This window comes from Mustela putorius, unplaced genomic scaffold (assembly GCF_011764305.1).
Source record: "Mustela putorius furo isolate JIRA1106 unplaced genomic scaffold, ASM1176430v1.1 tig00003898_pilon_pilon_pilon, whole genome shotgun sequence".
Lineage (NCBI taxonomy): Eukaryota > Metazoa > Chordata > Mammalia > Carnivora > Mustelidae > Mustela > Mustela putorius.
This window is the reverse complement of record NW_025422047.1, coordinates 19,227,326-19,248,148: the sequence shown is the minus strand read 5'-3', so window position 1 is coordinate 19,248,148 and position 20,823 is coordinate 19,227,326. Positions and strand designations below refer to the sequence as shown.

Below are 20,823 nucleotides of genomic sequence, written 5' to 3'. Positions count from 1 at the left end.
TCCTTGTTTTTATTTTTTATAACATTGAGAAAAGGAATAGAGTTTAAAGCAGAATGTAAGTGATTTCTGCAGAGATGGAGAGAATTGCTAACCAGAGCCGTGGACTCCCCAGCATTTCCTCCCCAAAGTAGCAGGAGCAAGTTTACTACTGAATAGTCTCTCCTGTGTTTAGAGGCAGGGCTTGCAGCATTTAAGATTCACATAGATCCTAAGGAGCATGGTTTTGTGTTTTAGTAATTGGAAGACGGGAGGTGAAGGGAAAGGAGGGGTTCGCTTTATGCTATTAATTCAGTAAAGTCAAAGCCTGAATAAAATAATACTCTGAGGTGCTCATTCTAAAGAGTGGAGGAACCACTGCCCACTTTTGTCAGCAAAAATGGTGACTCAGTACTATTGGTAAGCCTGGGGTGTTTTCTTTTTATCTTTCTCTCTGATGTTGCAATTAATTCTTTAGTTCACTGACATGGCCAAGAAAAGTTGGCTCTCATTTCTACCTCATATTAAAATTTTAACATCACATTAAAGTGCACTGTGAAGTACCCCATGATGCCAGTAAGTAGCTAAAGTTAAGACCAATACTTAGCTTTGATGGTAGAGTCACAAGGTCAACAGAATGAGAGAGGAGGGGAAGGACAGAGATCAAAGGAAAATTTTCTCTTACCTGCTGTGCTCACAAAGAAATGGAAAATATGACTTCAAAATCGTAGTGCTCTATCATACTTACATGTTTTATGCACTGATCTTGGTCATTTCAAATTCACATCATATGTTCCATCAGGGAAAAATAACGATATTAATGAGTCAGAAGTTTCATATGTCTCTTTAATATTCTTAGTTCACATTATGTTTAATACTTTCTATCACATTTCCTTTGACCACTAATACATAAAATATATATATATAACATATAATATTTAAAAATATATATTTGTGCATATATATACACATATACTTATCTTTTAATATATAAAATGAAATTCAATGAAAAGCATACCGAACTAATACTAATTTAAAGAGTTGATGCCAGAATTTCGAACACATATTAATACATTCATTTAAATAGATGATTAGAGTAATTTTCCCTCCAATGCAAGCCGTCATCATTTTTCCTTATCTTAACTCCCACGATCTGGCACCTAGATAATATACTTTAGCCATCAGAAAGCCTTAATTGATCAATTTTTCATTTGGATGATTATATGTACATTTTCAATTAATGAAAAGGCACTTATTAAGTGCTTTTTTGTGTAGGGGGCTGCTGGACACTCTGTGGATCAATTTAAATAAACCAAGCCCTAGCTCACTCTTAAAATTTCACACTGAACATTAAGGCAAATAGATAGAAAGGACATTCAAAAGGGCAAATTTAAAAGAAACAATACATAACAAAATGAGTCAGATTAAAACATAAGTGCTAGATCTATTGATCAGAGTAGTATAATTGGGTAAGGACAAATCCAAGGAAGTCTTTATATGATTGCTGTGTGATAAATGCTAATTCATGGCAAGATAGTATGTCAGGATCTATTTGCATGAGGAAGGAATTGTAAAATTTGGCCATCTGTTTTGGGTGGGAACATTATTCATTGCACACTCTGTTGGCAAAAGTTATGAAGATGGGTTTAGGGTATAAAGATGAATTTGATTTGATGTGAATATATATTCGTATAATCATTAGAAATATAAATAAATTACTAAATGGTTCTTGGCTGGTTACACATGAAAATCATTGGGTATCACAGGGTATTCATTCCTGCCCTACCTTCTCCCGGGACCGATTAAATCAGAACCTCTGGTGTTTGTGGAGAAAATACCCCCCAGGTGACTCTAACATGGAGCCAGGGTTGAGGATCATTGGGTTGCATGCATGTTAATATTCTCAAGAACAAATGTGTTCTCTGTATTTCTAGGTAAGAATGAAGCCCATATACCTGAAGCTGACATTTCACTTTTGAAGCTCATTTCCTGTTGGAGAGACCAGTCTGTGCAGGTATGACATAGTATGTTCTTGAAGTTATTAGAACAGTTCCCTGCTGTGCCTTTCTATTCTGTGAGTGGTTCAGTCAAACTCTCCTTATCCCGAGAGTACCCACAAGTGGCTACTGTTGTCCTCACAGAAAATTTCCTCCCCGGGCATTTCATTTAACAGGACAAATGCAGAGACTAATAATGAGGGGAAAAGTAGAGATGGACATATGCAAGGATGCACAGGTTAGGGGGGATGAACCGGGGGCCTGAGGAAGGGATGTTTTCGTTGTTACCATACCTTATTGCCTATTGATGTTCCAGTTTGTGGCAGAATTGTCTATTATTTGATTTTAAAATACACCATGACATAAAAGGCCCTAGGCCTGGGAATTTGGTATGTGGACTTAGGAATTATTTTTCTGTCTCGAAAGTACCTCATCTATAAGCTGTTTGAGAGAATGGGTTTCTTTAAGGCCAAATTTAAGTCCTTCTATCTCTTTTAAAGCTTTTGTGGATCTTAAAAGCTTAATAGGTAGCTTTGTATATTGTACAATAAATATCTGTGTGTTGATTAGATGAATATTTATCGGGACTTTATTCTTTTTCATGAGCTTAATAAATGTCAAATTTTGCAAGACCAGCATAGCAATAATTCCAATTACAAATGCTTATTGAAAACAAAGAAACTTAAGTCAGAACACACTGTGGGGCTGACACCACAAAACCAAATAAACACAGTTGGAATGGTTATTGAAACATGTTTCCATGCCCTGTGAGTTTCTACATGGTTTGCCACTAGCCTAGCCTCTTTATTCATCATTCTCCCTCCTGCTCTAACTAGCCACACTGACCTTTTTATTTCCAAAATACACAGTGCTCATTTCCACCTCAGGGCCTTACTGCTCTCTTGGGCTGGAATTCTAATTTTTCCATTCATTGTTTGAGTTTTACCTCAAAGGTCAACTCCTCCAAGAAGTCTTCCCTGATTACCCACCTCATGTTGTCACTACTCCATGCCTCCAGTCACTATGGCATTACCCAGTTTTATTTTCTTTGTTGCAGTTGCTTTTAATGGAAATGATAGTATTTGCTTTTTTGCTTGCTTATCTTCTGTCTTCTTGCTGTTATTGAAACTTGCTGAGAGCAGGGACTCAGTCCGTCTCACTCACCCCTCAATCACCAATGCCCAGAAAAGTAGTAATCATGGCAGCCTGTCAATAAATATTTAACAAATGAATGACTAGCTATGCAAAAGCCTCTGGGACTATCAAATAAACATTAGTACATTTTTATTTTTACCAGCGTGTTAGCAAACATCCTAAGAGTCTCTATTAAAGGCAAGATTTTTTTTCCCCCAGTAGCCTAAGAATTCCTCACCAAGGGAAAAAATCCTGAAGGAAAAGAATTCAACAGAAAATTTATCCTGAATTGCTCTAACTAAAGGTATTTTGCAGTTGTTCATGTGGCCTTCAAATAAATTTTAATGTGATTTGGACATGTTTGGACTAATGGACCTTTAAGGTTCTATGATTCTATGACCTTGTGTAAAAGTCTGGCAGGACGACAAATGTGACCAGAGCATTTATTACTCACTTTGTAGGAAGTCCAAGCATCAAAGTTCTCCTCTCTTCTCTGCTGCTAACCGGATGAATAACTCTGGAAGATAGGTGTAGCTTGTTGATTCTTTTCCTCACTTGTAAAATGGGAATGAAAATTCCTTGGTCCTCTGGGAGCAACAGAGCCTCTTGCATTTTAATGCTTCATTAACCAATCCTCAAATTCCTTATAAAGCTGTTCATCTAAGCAGTTAGTCAAATCATGTTAAGCTGAATCTACTTCTTAATGTATTTTAGGTGGTAATGGAATGTTTCTGTCAAGTAGCAGAATCCTACCTCACAAAGTGAAGGGGGCTGGGGATAAGAATGTGTTAATTTTGCAGATGAATGAGTTCGTCTGGAGATTGCCTCTTTTGCTTCTAATGCATGTAATATGTCCCACAGAGAAATAAATGCTGAAAAAGCAACAGTAAGATTTTGGGGTTGCTCATTTGCGTGTTTCTGAAGCTTCATTAAAATTCCTTGGATTTTATAATCTAACACCAGTGGGTGAAATCATGACATCCAGGCCTCCAGGGACAAGTATTGCTTTCCCAGGAGATGCTGCAAAGATGTGAAAAGTCATTGTGGACCAAGTGTTGAGAAAATACTTTTCTTCTGAAAATTCTGGACACTGGAACCACAAGCAGTCCACAGGGGCTCTCGTGAGTCTTCGTAACGCTCTGTGCTATTTTACAGAACTTTGCTATGTCAAGGTTTTAGTAGAAAACCATTAAAATGTTTAGCTTGCCTATGGCATAGTAATACTTCTAGTAATAAGAATATGGCCCAGATTTGTGGCCGTCTCTTTCCAGCCAATGGATTTGTAAATCTTCACTTAAATCTCTGCACATTCTCTCATAAGAGTGTAATGCTTTGCACATCTGTCTTTTCAAAGAAAATTATTTCTGTGCATTTGGGAGACAGCTTTACAGCTGCACTGCTTTCAATTCTAGCTCATTATTAAATTCAAAAAGTTATATAATATATTGTCTAAAAATTTTATATTTTGTTGGGGAAAATTCTATCCCTACTAACTATCGCAAAATTTATCTACTGTATTTATATACTAAAGAGATTAAAGTATTGATAGTCAGAAATCATCAATAAATTCTACTTTCTACACTTTATTTTTTTAAGTACAGAATCTATTTCAATTCCATTAGCATTTATTTAGTACCCACTGTATACCAGATATTGTGATAGCATTATTACATGCTTATAAGATGTACCATCTGCTGGTGGATTGGAGCCATGCTGAGTATTGATTTCACACTGAGCACAAAGTGTGGGTTTGAGTTTGTTTCTAATTGAGTGAATGCCATTCAGTATTCGCTTTTAAGTTTTATGACTGAGTATCCTACTCATTATGACTAATATGTTTTATTCAGTTATTTCTGCTTCCTCTTTTTTTTTTGATGATACTCATATTATTTACTCTTATAATATTAGTGACAAATATGTGAACAAGCTAGGAAGAGTAAAGGTACGTTGTCACTGATTTTACTAAGGGATGAGGATATAGAAACTTGGGAGGACATATACTAAAAAGGACATAGAATCAGCGGTCGGAAGGCCTGTTCATCATATCTATGAGATGTCCTGTCCCAGCTTCTTCATTTAAAAAAATGAAGATATTGGATTAGATGTCTATGACAAGCATTCCCTTCCCCCTCGACCCAATCATAGATCCTTGACTGAATATGTACAATAATTGGAAGTCAGGCTTTGCAATATTTTTAAACTGTGTACAACCATGTACACATACACACAATTTATTTTTTTAATATATATTTTATTTATTTATTTGGCAGACAGAGATCACAAGTAGGCAGAGAGGCAGGGGTGTAGGGGGGTAGGAACAGCTCCCCACAGAGCAGAGAGTCTGATGCTGTGCTCAATCCCAAGATGCTGGGATCATGACCCGAGCCAAAGGCAGAGGCTTTAACCCATTGAGTCACCCAGGTGCCCCAACATCCACACAATTTAGTGAGATTTATTGTTAAAGTCTTGTCTTCAGCTTTCTGTATTAAACCTGAATTTAAATCAAGTGTTTTTAGCTAAATAGTGCTTTCAAGCTAGACATTATTTGAGGAGCTAAACTTGACTTTAAGAAACAGTATAATATCTTCAAATTCATTTTCTTTATCTTCTGGCAGAAATGAAAGTACCTTAGGTGAAAGAATTGAGAACTCCTTTCAACTTTCCTTTTAGAATCTCTTGTGTTAGCAAAAGAACAGTGTGTTGGTCTGGGTTCCAGTGTTCAGTATCTGCATTTCAATTGTTTCAGATGCTAATTCTAGTGGATGGGAGTGGTACACTTTATGTGAAACCTATTTAAGTCCAAATTCCAGGCTCTCAACTTGATGGAAGACCCCAAGCATTTGTAATAATCTCCCCCCGCCCCCTGCCAAAATGATTAAAAAAAAAAAATCTTTATAGGTAACTGAAGCAATACAAGCCGTTCTTTTGGCGGAAGTTCAACAGCATATGAAGACGTTGAGTAAAACACCAGTAAACAGTCAACCAGTGTCCATGACAGAGGACGTTCACTGTGAGATGAAGCAGATCCTGCAGAAGACAAAAAGGACCAGGGGGAAGGAGATAGACTTACAGTGTACTACAGACTCCTGGCCTCTGCAAAGTAAGTACAAAATTTATTGACATGCACTTTCATCAGATCTTTTTCTACTACTTAGAGTACGTTCAGAATATGAGTTCACAATATATCATTTCTGCAAAAACTGAGCCAGGGCCCTGTTTCTGACCTATTCGGCTATCAATTTCTTTTTCTAATTCTCAAGTTTCTGATAAACCTTCTAAGTTCTATTATAATCAATGAATATTTTTTCTAGAACAAAAATCTGTATTGTTTACAAAAATATTTTTAAATTAAGTGAAGGAAAATGAAAACAAAATTGGGGCGCCTAGGTGGCTCAGTCGGTTAAGCATCTGCCTTTGGCTCAGGTCATGATCCCAGGGTCCCAGGATCAAGCCCCAAGTCAGACTCCCTGATCTGCAGAAGCCTGCTCCTCCCTCTCTCACTCCCCCTGCTTGTGTTTCCTCTCTCACTGCCTCCTCTTTGTCAAAAAAATAAAATTTTCTAAAAAAAAAAAATGAAAACAGGATTAACAGTAGCAGCTTAATGAGATATTTTAAGAATATCTTGATAATGATGGATCCTAAATTTGTTTCCACTTGATACCTTGGTAATAGCCATGTGCTGGATTTTTTTTTTCTCTCCTAAAAATAAGAAATGTAGTAGAGACTAAAACTAAATTGATTCATAGGTGGACCACTTGATTTTATAACAAATAAAATTTTATCATTGTAACTTCATAATGATAATGTTTATGGTCATGGCTAGCAGGTGAATCTCAATTTCTGCTATAAAATGTTATCTGATTTTTCAACCCATTAGCTGTGACTTAAAAAATAAAAAGGAGTAAGTACAAATTTGGTATTCAGCCTCACTAGGAAGCTTTTGATGAACAAGTTACTTTATGATTAAATATATATTTTCCTCAGAGAAACATGTTACAAATTTACATGTTCCAGGGTGTGAAAAATTATTAGGTATTTCTTTTAGCTCTCAGAGAGAGATTTTCTTTTTTTTATTTGGGACTCAGAAAAATGTTGCTATATTTAAAATGTTAAATCCTAGAACAGAGGTCAATCTTAAAGATCTATTATATTTATTTCTTACTGTTTTTATAAGATCGTTTATTGGACAATACTATGTAGTGAGAGAGGATACGTTGCAGGGAAAGGCTTCATCTGTGAAGGCCAAAGATCAAAGTAGTTAGAATATTTCCTAATTCCAAGACAATCACTGAAGATGATAAATTCAATAAGCAATTTGATAAAGCTTAATGGCAATTTCAAGTCATTTGTTTGTCTGTTGTCCAGAAATTAGCTTTAATTATCTGGTAAATTCAACTGCCTGAAGGAGCTCCTTTTTGATCATATCACATAATTGTAGTTGTATTACACCTTTCAAGCAAGAAGAGAAAAATTCCTTTTTAAATTAATTTTCAGAGAGTGCATGTGGGTTCTTGATTCATTCGGTGAGGCACTGGTAGTGTCATTAATATGTTTCTTCCAGCTCCCCAAAGACAGCTAGTGTCATTCATCATGTGTTAACTGTCATTAGGTGGCATTTATATGCTTTATCCCTAAGCTTGGGTGTCTACCTTATCCTTTGGCCCATAGCCTTCTTTTCAAATATTCATGGCAGGTTATCAAGGTGAAACTTTTGATAACTTTTGCTATCACATGGCTTATCTGTTATTTGAAGTTTCACCAGATTGAGCCTTGTTCTGTTCCCAAATAATTTGTGGGTATAAGAAATATACTCTGGAATTTGGTCTTACTATGACTAAAGACATCTGGATTTTTAAGTTAGATATTAACTATCTTCAGATCATTACTGAATGGTCCTTGGCCAATGTTAAAAAAAAATAGGGTTAATTTGTGATAACAGTTAGAATACAAAAATATTAAAGTCACTTTTATATATTAGTGGATATAATTTAGAATATTTTATTTAAAAGAAATGAAGATTCACAAAATTCTTAGCACATATTTTCATCAGAAATACTACCTGTAGGAAAATACTAACTACAATTACAATTAAGTGGAAACACATAATGTGCATTGAAAAGGAAAATTCCCGGGGTGCCTGGGTGGCTCAGTGGTTTGGGCTGCTGCCTTCGGCTCGGGTCATGATCTCAGGGTCCTGGGATCGAGCCCCGCATCGGGCTCTCTGCTCCGCAGGAAGCCTGCTTCTCTCTCTCTCTCTCTCTCTCTCTCTCTCTCTCTGCCTGCCTCTCTGCCTACTTGTGATCTCTGTCTGTCAAATAAATAAATAAAATCTTTAAAAAAAAAAAGAAAAGGAAAATTCCCAAGAAATATTATGCTGGAAATTAACATTGTCTTTCTTTCCTTCTTTTTGGAAAAAAGCAAAAAAGCTAAACAAACAAAATCATTTTTTGAACTATTCGGAGAAACTTTATAAAATTGCAGGAAAAGTTTTGGACCTTTATTGAGTGGAATGTACTATATTACTTATTGGATTTTTAAAAAAATAAGCAAAAAGCCATTGTATTTATTTCACATGTCCTGATTCAAAAGTTAAGGGGACAGTAGAGATACTGTTCACTAGGTATGATTATTCCTCAAACTTTAAAAGCAGATTTACTTAGATCCAGTGTCACTGCAACCTATTGCCGAATATTCTTATGATAAATGGTTTATGTTCTTTTATTTTCAGGTCCTTGCTCATTTGTCCTCTGTGAGCACTCCTCCACCATTCTCCCCTCTAATTTCTTTTATTCTTTCTTGATTTCCTAGTGTCTTTTTTTTTTAAAAGATTGTATTTATTTATTCATTCGAGAGAGAGGCCATGAGTGGGCTCTTGCCACATGGGTTGGGGGGGGAGGGTAAGGATGGGGGAGGGGCAAAGGGAGAGAGAGAATCACAAGCCCAGTGAGCCTGAGATCATGACCTGACCCAAAATCAAAAGTTGGAAGCTTAACCCACTGAGCCACCCAAGTGCCCCTTGGTATCTTAGTTTCTTAATGCATCTTATTTGTAAATCGTTTGGAAAGTAACAGATGATGGCTTTATTATGTATGGATACTCATAAGCTTCTTTAATGCCAGAATGGAGTATATTTGGTTTATTAGCATTATTGTAATATGGCAGTAATAGGTTATAAGGAAAAATAGTAACAATAATTATTGCACTCTTAATACACTCCAGCTATAATAAATATATACTAAATATTTTATGATATACTAAATATTTTATGAATGTTTTCTCACTTTTTCCTTTAATTCTCACATAATTCACATAAACCCTAACTCTCTTCCCAACATTTGAGTCATTTGTGTAAACAATTTTAGCTTTTTAAATGTCCATGTTTATGGAAATGAAGTTTCAGAGGAACACTGAAAATAACTACTTTCTGAAAAAGAGATTCCCATAGTGATACCTAGGCTTATCCTGAGAAATTGCCTCTGTACGCTTTTTGACATACTTTCTCAGACACATTAAAATAAACAGTATTTTTTTTTTTTAATTTACTTGACAGGGAACACAAGTAGGCAGAGAGGCAGGCAGAGAGAGAAAGAGAGAGGAAGAAGCTGGCTCCCTGCTGAGCAGAGAGCCCGATGTGGGGCTTGATCCCAGGACCCTGGGATCATGACCAGAGCTGAAGGCAGGGGCTTTAACCAACTGAGCCACCCACGCACCCCAATAAACAGTATTTTTTTAAAAAAGTCTATCCTTGTGCCAGCTATCTTCAGTGTCACTAGTGTGTCTATCTTGTACTTTGAGGCATTGTTTCCATTATTTTTTTCTTTTATTATTTATTATTACCTATTTCATATGGGTCATAGTGTTTTACAGTTTTGTTTTTGCTTTCTATTTATTTTTATTTTTTTATTATGTTCAATTAGCCCACATATAGCATTGTCCCATTTTTCAAAAATAAATGACGTGGGACTTGAAAGAGTTGACATGCTTTGTCTAGAGTCGCAAAATTAATAAAAACAGGGAGGCAAACCCAGATATTCTCTTAAGCACTGTGTTCTAATCCAGTAAACTGCATTTTCCATAGTGGCAGCATGGAGGAAATTTGCTCTAAGTCAGCATGATCTGAAAATTGAATAATTTATCGAGTGGTTTTCTTAGATTTTTATTCTCCTCTCATAAATCATACTTTCTATTACCAAAGAAAATGCAGAGTGTTCAATCATTGCCATCTCCGCCCTTATAATAAAGAAAATCACCAGGTTTCTTCAACTATTTGAACATGAGATGCATTTAGAAAGCAATGGAAGGAAATCAAGTGAAGTGAGAAAAGTAGTATAATGTGTGTTTGAAGTTTATAATTTTATATCTTACTTATTTTCAATGTTTTCACATTTCACAGCATGTATTTTATTTGAGGTCTTAATATCTGTGTATTGGTATTTTACGGCAGAGTGCTGATTTTTCTGACAGTTACATTGCTCTCTTCCTTCATTTCTTTAATAATAAATTGTAGAATTAACATTCACATTTGAAGCTAAGAGTCATTGCTTTAAAAATCAGCAGTGGTTTCTGTTATTAAAATGCATTTGAAAGTTACTTCCCCCCTTTTTTTTTTTATGTTATTTGGATCAGTTTAAACAAGTGCTCTAAATTGTTCCATTAAATGAATTGGTTGAAATAGAAATGGAGGCTTTGTAGATAAAACTGTCACTTTGAAATTATTAGCTGAATTTAAATTCACGTTAAACTGTGTAGTTGTGAAGATGCTGCATCATATGTGGGTATTGCAAATAATCTTTATTACATGAATCGTTTTCAAAGACTTATCTACAAAATTCAATAATGAAAATGTGCTCTTTGTTTAAGTAAAACCATGCATTTGTGGTAAATAAGGGAAATAAACATCCACTCAACAGAAAAATTTTCTGGTCCTGGTGCCCATTGGCAGAAGGACTGCATCGGGACAGGCTTCCATTGCCTGTTGAATTTCTTGGAAGGAAATCTGTCTAGTTGTGGAAAGACTTTGAAACATTTGACTACCTCGGAGGGAAACTTTCTTGATTATATTTATCTATAGTAAATGCATCTTCTACCCTCTGTGAGCTCTCCAGGTTAAATGAGAAGGCCAATGCATTCTTCTTTGTGGAAGCAGGAAAGTAGTGGGAGACACATCATTGAAAGCCTTGAGAGTCATAGCAAGGTCTTAGGCTTCTCTCTGAGCAAGATAGAAAATCATTTGCACAAATAGCAGGCACATATTTTAATGAGATATGTTGCCTACAGTTCAGAGGCCAAGGGTAGACAGAAGGAGATCAGTTGGGAGGCCATTATGCTAACTCAGATGATAGCAGCTTGGTACGGATATGGTGCTTTGGATGAAGTGATCAGAATCTGAATGTATTTTGAAGGTGTAACTTACAGTATTTGTTGATTGATTAGATATGGATGAATAAGATAATGAAAATCTATACTTCTGTTTTTTCAAACAAAAGATATTTGATACATGGGTCGACCCTGGTACCCTGACTTGATTCCTATGTCAAGTAGTGCAGTGTCACTCATGTATGATATTCCAGGAATGCCAAAGGAAAAGTGGAAAACCCATTTTACAGACAGCTGTCCCTGCTGTGTTCAGTTTTAAGTGTCTCTGCCTAGATGACCTACAGATTTTCATTTTTAATTTTAGCTAACCCTCAGAAAATGGACTAGGATTTTTTGCCAAGAAACCATGGATTGAAGATAATACTGGCAATGCAAGCTTAAGCAAATAAGATGTAAGTGGCATTGCCAAACTTATCTTAAGTTACATTAGGAGGTGTGCGTGTGCGTGTATTAAGGACTTTTTTTTGAAATTTCTATTTTTTCTATATATTTTATAAAGGGCCTCATGTTGGTATACTAATAAAATACATGTTTCAGAGAACTTTTCTGTTATTTTCTACAAGAAAGGATCCCAACCATAGCCCTTGGGTAGATTAAGCTAAGAGGACAGGTGTGATAAGCTTTCAGTTATTCAGAGTGGGTAAGTTGATATAGTCCATGGCACACTGTTCTTTCTCCAAGACTTTGAATAAATCTTCATGCATCTCTCCTCTATACTACTCCTCTGCCTCTATGTACTGGTCCAAGAGTTAGGGGTGCCATAGGGAATGAATTGGAAATCTCCAAATTAGCATTGGGGTAGCCATGAAGTGTGTCAGATGCCACAGAAGAGGCTGCAGGAGCACATCAAAGAGGCACCTGAGCCAGTCTTGAGGTCATAAAGTCTTCTTAGAAAAAAAAAAAATGCCTAATCCAAGACCTGAAAGATGGACATGATTTAGCCAAGCAAAAAGTTGAAGTGGGAGAAGATAATTCTTTGCTAGGAGTACTAAAGCCAGTTATGCTTTTTCTTCCTCCCAAGAATCATCTGGTAAATACATGTATGAATGAGGAAACTGGACATTAGACAGAAACCCATGGGCCCTTAATTTCTTCTCTAGAAAACATCTGTGTCCTCTTTGAATCCCCTTGCTCCAATGCCTTCCTTTCCTAAGCCTCAGCCTTCCAGAATAAGGACAGTAATAATGACAAGAATACAGTTTAAACTGATATGGCTTAGTATGTTTATTTCCTTAAAGATTTTATTTTTTTATTTGAGAGAGAGAGAGAGAGAGAGAGCACGAGTGCGTGAGAGGGGGGGGGCAGAGGGGCAGGCAGACTCCTGCCAAGCAGTGTTCAGTCCCACCACCCTGAGATCATGACCTGAGAGGAAGTTAGACACTTAACTGACTGAGCCAGCTACCCAGGCTCCTCAAACTTAGTATGTTCTTTTTTTTTTTTTAATTTTTTAATTAACATATAATGTATTGTTAGCCCCAGGGGTACAGGTCTGTGAATCGCCAGCACTCACCATAGCACATACTCTCCCCAATGTCCATAACCCCACTACTCTCTCCCTACCCTCTCCCCCCGGCAGCCCTCAGTTTGTTTTGTGAGATTAAGAGTCTCTTATGGTTTGTCTCCCTCCCGATCCCATCTTGTTTCATTTATTCTTTTCCTACCCCCAAACCCCCAACCTTGCATCTCCACTTCCTCATATCAGGGAGATCATATGATAGTTGTCTTTCTCCGAATGACTTATTTCTCTAAGGCTTAGTATGTTCTAAGTGCTTCACATACCTCAAATTATTTAACCAAGACAACAGTTCCATGGGGATAGGTATTATTCTTATACCCATTTCCCTGATGGGAAAATAGACACGAAGAAGTGAAGTACCTTGCCCAAGATCTCCATACCAACAAACAGCAGAACCAGGAATCAAAAAAAGGCAGTCTAGCTTCAGAATTTGTGTTTTTTATCCCTACTTGGCTTTGCCTCCCACTTAACCACAATTCTCCCTCATTGTCTGTAAATTTGGCACATATTTACCAAGTGCTTCCTGTGTGACAGGGAGTCACAAGGCAGCAAAGATCCAGATATTTGGCAAAACAATGGAGAAAAGATTCTCATGAAGAAGTTAATCAGAAAATATCAAATAACTAAGTTCTACTAACCTTTGGAGTGTCACTGTAAGTTATTCTACTAAGATGTACTTAATACTAAAGACTTTTATTTGCAATATAAATTTATATAAATATAAGTTTTAGTGGTTAAAAAACAGAAGGTTTTACACCTGGAAACTAGAAATGCCAAATGGTAAATGCTAGAAATAAAAAGATTTCGCATAGACAGGGGCCCCTGTCTGGCTCAGTCAGTGACTCTTGATCTCATGGTTGGGAGTTCGAGATCCATGTTGGGTGAAGATTTTACCTAAAAGTAAAATCTTTAAAAAAAATAAAAAGAAGAAGAAGAAGAAGGAGATTTGGCATATACATATAGATTGAAAGGCGTAGAAGTTGGCAGCTAAGGGAGAAGAGAAGAGGAAATACAGAATTTCATTGTTACAGATTAATTTGAATTACATACTTAGACAATCTTATGTAAATACCAAGTCATTCATATGTTAGATGAAGATGAATTTATTTATGATAAGCAAATCAATGATCTAACACCTAGAATACATTACATACCTTTCAAAAAGCACAGTTGTCATTTGGGTGGACTATATGTCTTGTATTATTTTTAGCTTCCTATAAAATTGATGGAGAAATTTCATCATTTCCCTTTCCCCCGTATAAATTCTTGTGAACTTCCCCACTGCCTCTGCCCTCTCTGTATCATCCTCAAGATTGCATTGCCTTAGAAAGACTGATAGAGTTCACTGTTCTTTTTCCAAAAGTAGTTTCATCTTTCACGGAGATTGAGATTGATGCTTTTCATCTTGGCATATGAACTAGAGTATTTCGTTGTCTTTTTTCCTCATGAGCAATCAGAATGCCAACCTGGCCCGATTGCACACAGACGGTAGCATCAAGGAATTGAGTTAAATATTTCCTTGGTAACAGTTGTGCAGGCACCACTTTATTGATTATTGTCTGCATACCCATTTAAATTTATTGACAAAGAGAAAGTGATCTAGATTCTGTTGCTGAAATCGATGTGTTTTCTACTATTGTTCTCCCAAGCTCAGACTGGCCTGCCAACACTGACCCCCTCAAGGACAGGGGTCGGGTCTATTTATCTTTTTCCTCCCATCCCCTAGGATTGGTGCTTTACCTAGTAGCTGGTAATAAGTGTTTATTGAGTGGATGGATGAATGGATGGACCGCGGGATAGCTTGTACTAAAGATTCAGCCAACTCCTAATTAGTAAGAGAAAGAGAGGACAAGGAAAATCAGCTGATTGCATTTCTTTAGCAGCTGGACATATATAGTCTTGAATATCCACTGAAATTGTGGCTCACAAGAAATTAAAAATAGAAACATGAACGAATCTAATTTGTAACCACCCAGAACTCTGCTCTTTCCTGCTGGTTGATTGCTTGAGTCTCCACTACTCATTTTGTCATAATCTGATTTCAGTCTGATGTTTTTAGAGGGCCCCAAGCCTCGCCTGAAACGTGTTGGCTTGTTCCTCATTCTGCTACAGCTTCTCCATGGGAGGATTTAAGGAACTGCCTCAAACACTATTTCCTCTATATTTGGATTCACACCCTGGGTTCTGACTTGCCTGCCTCTCTTGGGACTTCTGGCTCACTCCTGTTCACTTGGAGCCAGTGACCTTTGCTGCTAAATGGGGGCCCTTTTGACAACCTGTTGAGCTGGGTCAGCCTCCTCCTAATTGATTCCATTCCTGAGCCTGGGATGTGGTATTATAGGAGTTTCTCCATCAAATCCAATCCCACTACACCCAATATGGATATGCATCCCTAGTTCTGGGGGGGAAAAATGGTACTACTAAATTCTTTGAGATAAAAACAAAACAAAACAGGGATTTAGTCAGCCTTGTATTCTCAGCAGATAGCATGATATCTGGCCCATGCCAAGGCAATCTTCCTAGAGTGGTGGTTGAAGAAAAAATTAACCATTCTTCTCTTCATGCCATTGGAATATCCCATTCAATCAGAATGTCATTCACTTTAGGGGGTATAGCTCAGTGGTAGAGCATTTGACTGCAGAATGTCATTCATTTTACTGGCAGGAGCCTTATTTTTCCTTTTTTTTTTTTTTTTGGACCTGTACTTTTTTAAAGATTTTTTTTTTTTTTAATTTATCTGACACACAGTGAGAAAGAGAGATGTAGGCAGAGAGGCAGGTAGAGAGAGAGGAGGAAGCAAGCTCCCTACTGAGCAGAGAGCCCAATGTGGGGCTCCATCCCAGGACCCCAAGATTATGACCTGGGCTGAAGGCAGAGGCTTAACCTACTGAGCCACCCAGGTGCCCCTGGACCTGTACTTTCTAAAAATTTTTTAAATTTTTTATTAACATATAATGTATTATTAGCCCCAGGGGTACAGGTCTATGAATCGTCAGGCTTACACACTTACCAGCATTCACCATAGCACACACCCTCCCCAATGTCCATAACCCAACTACCCTTTCTCTACCCTCCTCCCCCACTTATTTTTCCATTTTAACTCATCAATGTATCTGCCCAATTTTCAGTCTTGGAACAACTTGCATAATTTTAAAACATCTCTTATTAAGCACTTATTATGTCTAAGGTTCAATGGAAGGTACTGAAATTTTCAATTACATTGCCTTTTTATACTTCTTGTATATCCTTCTTAAATATTGTATATCATCTGGCGCTCTAATTGTTTGTTATTTGCCTTTCTTTCCCACCTCTGTGAACTCCTTGAGGGCAAAAGTTGGAACTTATTAATCTTGTGTGCCAAGCTGCTAATGTACCACATGGGGCATGATGGGTGCTCATTAAATGTTTGTTGCCTGAGTGAGCAGATGAATGATAAATGACAGTGACAGACATGTATTAAAGAACTAGTCTGGGCAGAATGGAAGAAATGCTAAATAATATGTAAATATCTGTAGGTAGGAAGAGAATGAAAAAGATCATTATAGGGCTGATTTTTTTTCTAAAGTGTTAATTCAGAGGCATTTCTTCAAGTTTACCTATTTAAAATAGTTAAGGAATAATTTATCTGTCTAGGAAGCTCCTGGAAAAATTAATGCTGACAGATGTTTGAAGGCAACAACAACAAGTCAGAATACTTCGTTTTCAACCCGTGAGGATAAGCTACAAGAAATGAAAGAAGAGCTGTTACCTTTTTTGCCACTCTTTTACCCATTATAGGTGAACATGGATTTTTTATGTCTATGCAGGAACACCAGTCTTACTCAGGAATATATGTTTGGTAGTTTTATCAGTGACATGGGGGTCTGAATGGATTTTCATGGCAAAGATATCGACAACGACAGCAGCCAGATTTGTCCATTTCTTGATATACAGGGTTAGTGGCCATCCTAGAATATTCAGGGTATATTGAAAATTTTGAAGATCTCTATGTGTAAAATAAAGTTAAGATTCTGGGCTCGGGAAATTATAAACAGGGCTTTAGTTTCATGAATGTCCAGTTGAATATGTGGAAATCATGCGAAATGTCGGGATAATTTTTCATGGTGAAGGACTGTCCTGAGCACGGCAAGACTTCTGGCATTTCTGGTCCCTTCCCACTAAATGCCAGTATCTTCACAGCGGGAAACCAGATGTTCCTTGACTCAACAATTTCCAAAGCCTTCCCCTAGGGGGCAGTACCAACCCTGCTGAGATCCATTGCCTTCTGGAAAGGGATTCTTAGACATTCTGAGGCTTTTCTTGTTTTTGTCCTTCCCCTCTTATAAAAGTGCACAGAGAGATAAAACCAAATAAGTAAACCTAAACTAATTAAAGATGTTCCTTTCTTGGATTCCTCATGTTTGTTCCTTCCTTTCCTCCATCCATGTCGTTTATACTTCTCAGTCTCTGTAGTAAATCATCTGATTGCAGTTCTGTCTCCTCCATTAGAAAAAAAAAGCTTCTTGTCCAATTCTTTCACTTTTATCTGTGTGTCCTCCAAGCTTGGCTCTGGGCCTGGCATAGAGTCAATTTGTTGACTGATTAAATGAAGAATGTGTCTTACTGAGCTACTAAGCATTCTCCAAAGAAGTCATCAAAGAAAAATCCAAAAATTTACATTGAAATTATTTCACAATACAAAATAAACAGAGTTTATCTCAGAATTTAAAAATTAGGTAAACTAGGGGAACCTGGCTGGCTCAGTTGATGGAGCATGTGACTCTTGATCTTGAGGTTGTAAATTTGGACCCCATGTTGGGTATAGAGATTACTTAAAAATTAGGAGGGAAAAAAAAAGAAGAAGTAAATGAACTCTTTCCCCAAACTGTAAATTGTGAAAACTGGAAATGAGAATAATGGTTAAAAGGAGATACATAGGTTCATTTAAATGTGTAGGAATATAATTCCAAAACCTTGGCTTAGGACGTATTAATTTTTGATGTATCTTCCCCATACAATTAATACTTAAAGTATATTGAAATTACATTTTGAGGTGTTCATAATATCTCTTGACATATGCAAGATATTTCCCTTGGTGTCTCTGCACCAGAGTAGGGAATAACCAATTGGATCTATCAATCATCCCACTGCTAGGTCCATCCTTCCGTTCATCAATTCATTCTGCCTCTTTTGAATATGTTGTATGATCGGTGCTGTGTTTCCCAAGCTATCTATTAGGAATCTGAGCAGAATATGATGTGGTTTCTACTTTTCAAAAGGCAGAGCCCTGTAAACATAATGAGATTACAATGCAGTATCCGATACTAAAGTTCTCATTGTTGTGCAAACAGAGAGTCACCTGAGGATGATTTTTTTGTAGGTTTTGCATAGGAGTCAACATTCACATGCGCTTTGGAGAACAGCATTGTGGCAGACATGGGGAGTTGCACTGCTTACATCACTCTCCTAAAAAGGTCTACTTGCCCAGCTGTGAGGAGTGTGGCTAGCTGACAGCTTCCAGCAGTTGGCAACTCCAGAGCCTATCCCCAAATCAGAACAGAGATCATACTCTTCTTGGGACAAGAAGCAAGGTGGTGGTGGGTACAAGGGCCTAGCTTGTTTGGTCCATACAGACCTCCTCTAGCAGCCATTCTCTGCTCTGGAGTTTCCACTGGGCTAAGAGAGACTTTCTTAGATCTGCATTGTCAATAGAGAGGTTCTTACCCAACTGTGCTTTTTGCTTTTCTTTTTTTTCTTTTCTTCCTTTCACAAGTGTTAATCTCCAGTAAACCTTTTGCTCTTCTAACTCCATCTTAACATCTGCTTCTGGAAGGATGCAAGTAATACAATGAGAAAGAGCTTGGTGCGAGAAGGGTATTTCCGGCAAGAGGATTAATGTGAGGACAGATACAGAGTGATTCTTGTGGCCTGGTCGGGAAATGGAGATGAATTTGGTGTGGGCAAGATAGAGGAAGTGAGGATGCTGTAGTCTGGATGCACCTAGATTGTAAAGGTTCTGGTCAGGGCATTTTTTTCCTGAAAGATAAAGGGAACCATTAAGAATTATTTTAAGAGGAGAAGTGAGACATTTTAGCACAAAGCAGAGAGTGAATAAAACAGAGAGAAAGAAACCCTTGTGTTCAAGTTTTGACAGAGTTAGCTGGTTAGTATTTTATTTGTAAAGCAGAACTTACTTTTCTTAGTTTTTTGGTTTTTGGGGTTTTTTAAATTGCCTCTTTATGAACTTAGGATATTTAGATGGAAGAGTAGTGGTTCATTTCTCACATGGAGAAGGAAGGTGTGTTGATATTACATAGAGAAATTTTGCCTCCCTGCTTTTAGACTAAACACCAAATGTCAATCAGGACCTGTCAGAGTTGAGATCACGTTAGTAACACCTCCTGAGTTGCTCTGGTTTTTGTTGCTAATTTGAATTTATTTATCTTCCTTTATATATGACCATTATCATAATCTCTACCCTCCTTGGATTGTTCTTAATTTTTTCTCAACTTGTATGTATTAATATTTGGTCCAATTTCTCATCTCCTTTGGATGTATTTGTATCATTACCATTTATTGACAAGTTTGGGTTTCACCATCCATTTTTTTTCTTTTTTGTATGTGAATTTATGTAGACATTATTGACCTCCTTTTCTACAAACATCCTTAACTGAAACATTAAGTTAGACCAGGCTTAAGTGTTTGCTATTAGACAGTTTCCAGGAATAGGATATATTATTTCTCTTTACCATTTAAAAACTCCTGATTTAATGAATAGAATTTTAGCAAAGCAAGGTAACTTTGAAATGTGCTTTTCCATGTGTTTATATTAATATCCAATGAATAATTCCAAAGGTTAAGCGTCGTGATCCATCTCTTCAAGCCATCTACTTAAGTCGAGTCATTACATCACCTGCTTCTCTTACGCCATTGATTTATGTTTCTTTCAAACTGCTGAGATTGGGAAGTATCATTTATTTCTTACATGACATCCCCTACGGTATGAAACAGTGTTTCAGAAGGTAATAGCAAAATACCTGTAACGTGGTACAGCCTTGCCTCCTCACCTGTGTCAATCAGTAACATGCCTGTTAATATCTGTTTGTTCTGGTAATACTGTAAGGGAAAGTTTTTAGTCATTCTTTTTTCCATAGTAAAGATGTCAGAAGAATCTCCAAATAATAGTAGTACTCAAATACCATAATGTGTCTGTGTAATTCTTTTTTTTTAAAGATTTTATTTATTTATTTGACAGACAGAGATCACAAGTAGGCAGAGAGGCAGCCAGAGAGTGAAAGGAGGAAGCAGGCTCCCCACTGAGCAGAGAGCCCGATGCAGGGCTCGATCCCAGGACCCTGGGACTGTGACCTGAGCCAGAGGCACAGACCTTAACCCACTGAGCCACCCAGGCACCCCTCCAATGGCTCTTTTTAAAGGAAAATGTATTACACAAATTTTAGAAGTGAGTTAAATAATTTCTACTGTTAATGGTAATCCACTGTTATGATATTCATATTATAAAAGCCAACTATTATTCAAAAATATAGGTTGATGAATGTAGTATGTTTATAAATTGGAGATAGTCATTTCATTTCTTCCATAGTAAATTTGCTTTAAATATTAGTTTATTACATATGTTCACTTGTATTACAAATATTTCCAGTAAGCAAACACAAATCATTTTTATATTTAGCATTTAAGATGTATCTTAACTTGACCATTAAATCATCTATTAAATATTCAATTAAAGTGGGTTTTGATCCATTTTTTAAAATTAGTGGTCAGGTATTCGGGGAAACAAGCTTGCAAGATATTTCTAAAACACAATTCACTTCATTTCTTGTT

The 20,823-nt window shown here is 36.9% G+C and overlaps 1 protein-coding gene across 2 annotated transcripts in view; it reads left to right on the top strand.

The window, feature by feature from the left end:
* WDR72 (WD repeat domain 72) overlaps positions 1-20,823 on the top strand; it is a 212,070-nt gene that overhangs the window by 124,965 nt on the left and 66,282 nt on the right. For both annotated transcript variants that reach the window (XM_004755388.3, XM_004755389.3), the window contains exons 17-18: positions 1,911-1,990; positions 6,006-6,207. In XM_004755388.3, coding sequence (XP_004755445.1) covers positions 1,911-1,990; positions 6,006-6,207 — 282 coding nt within the window. The remainder of the gene's footprint in view (positions 1-1,910; positions 1,991-6,005; positions 6,208-20,823) is intronic.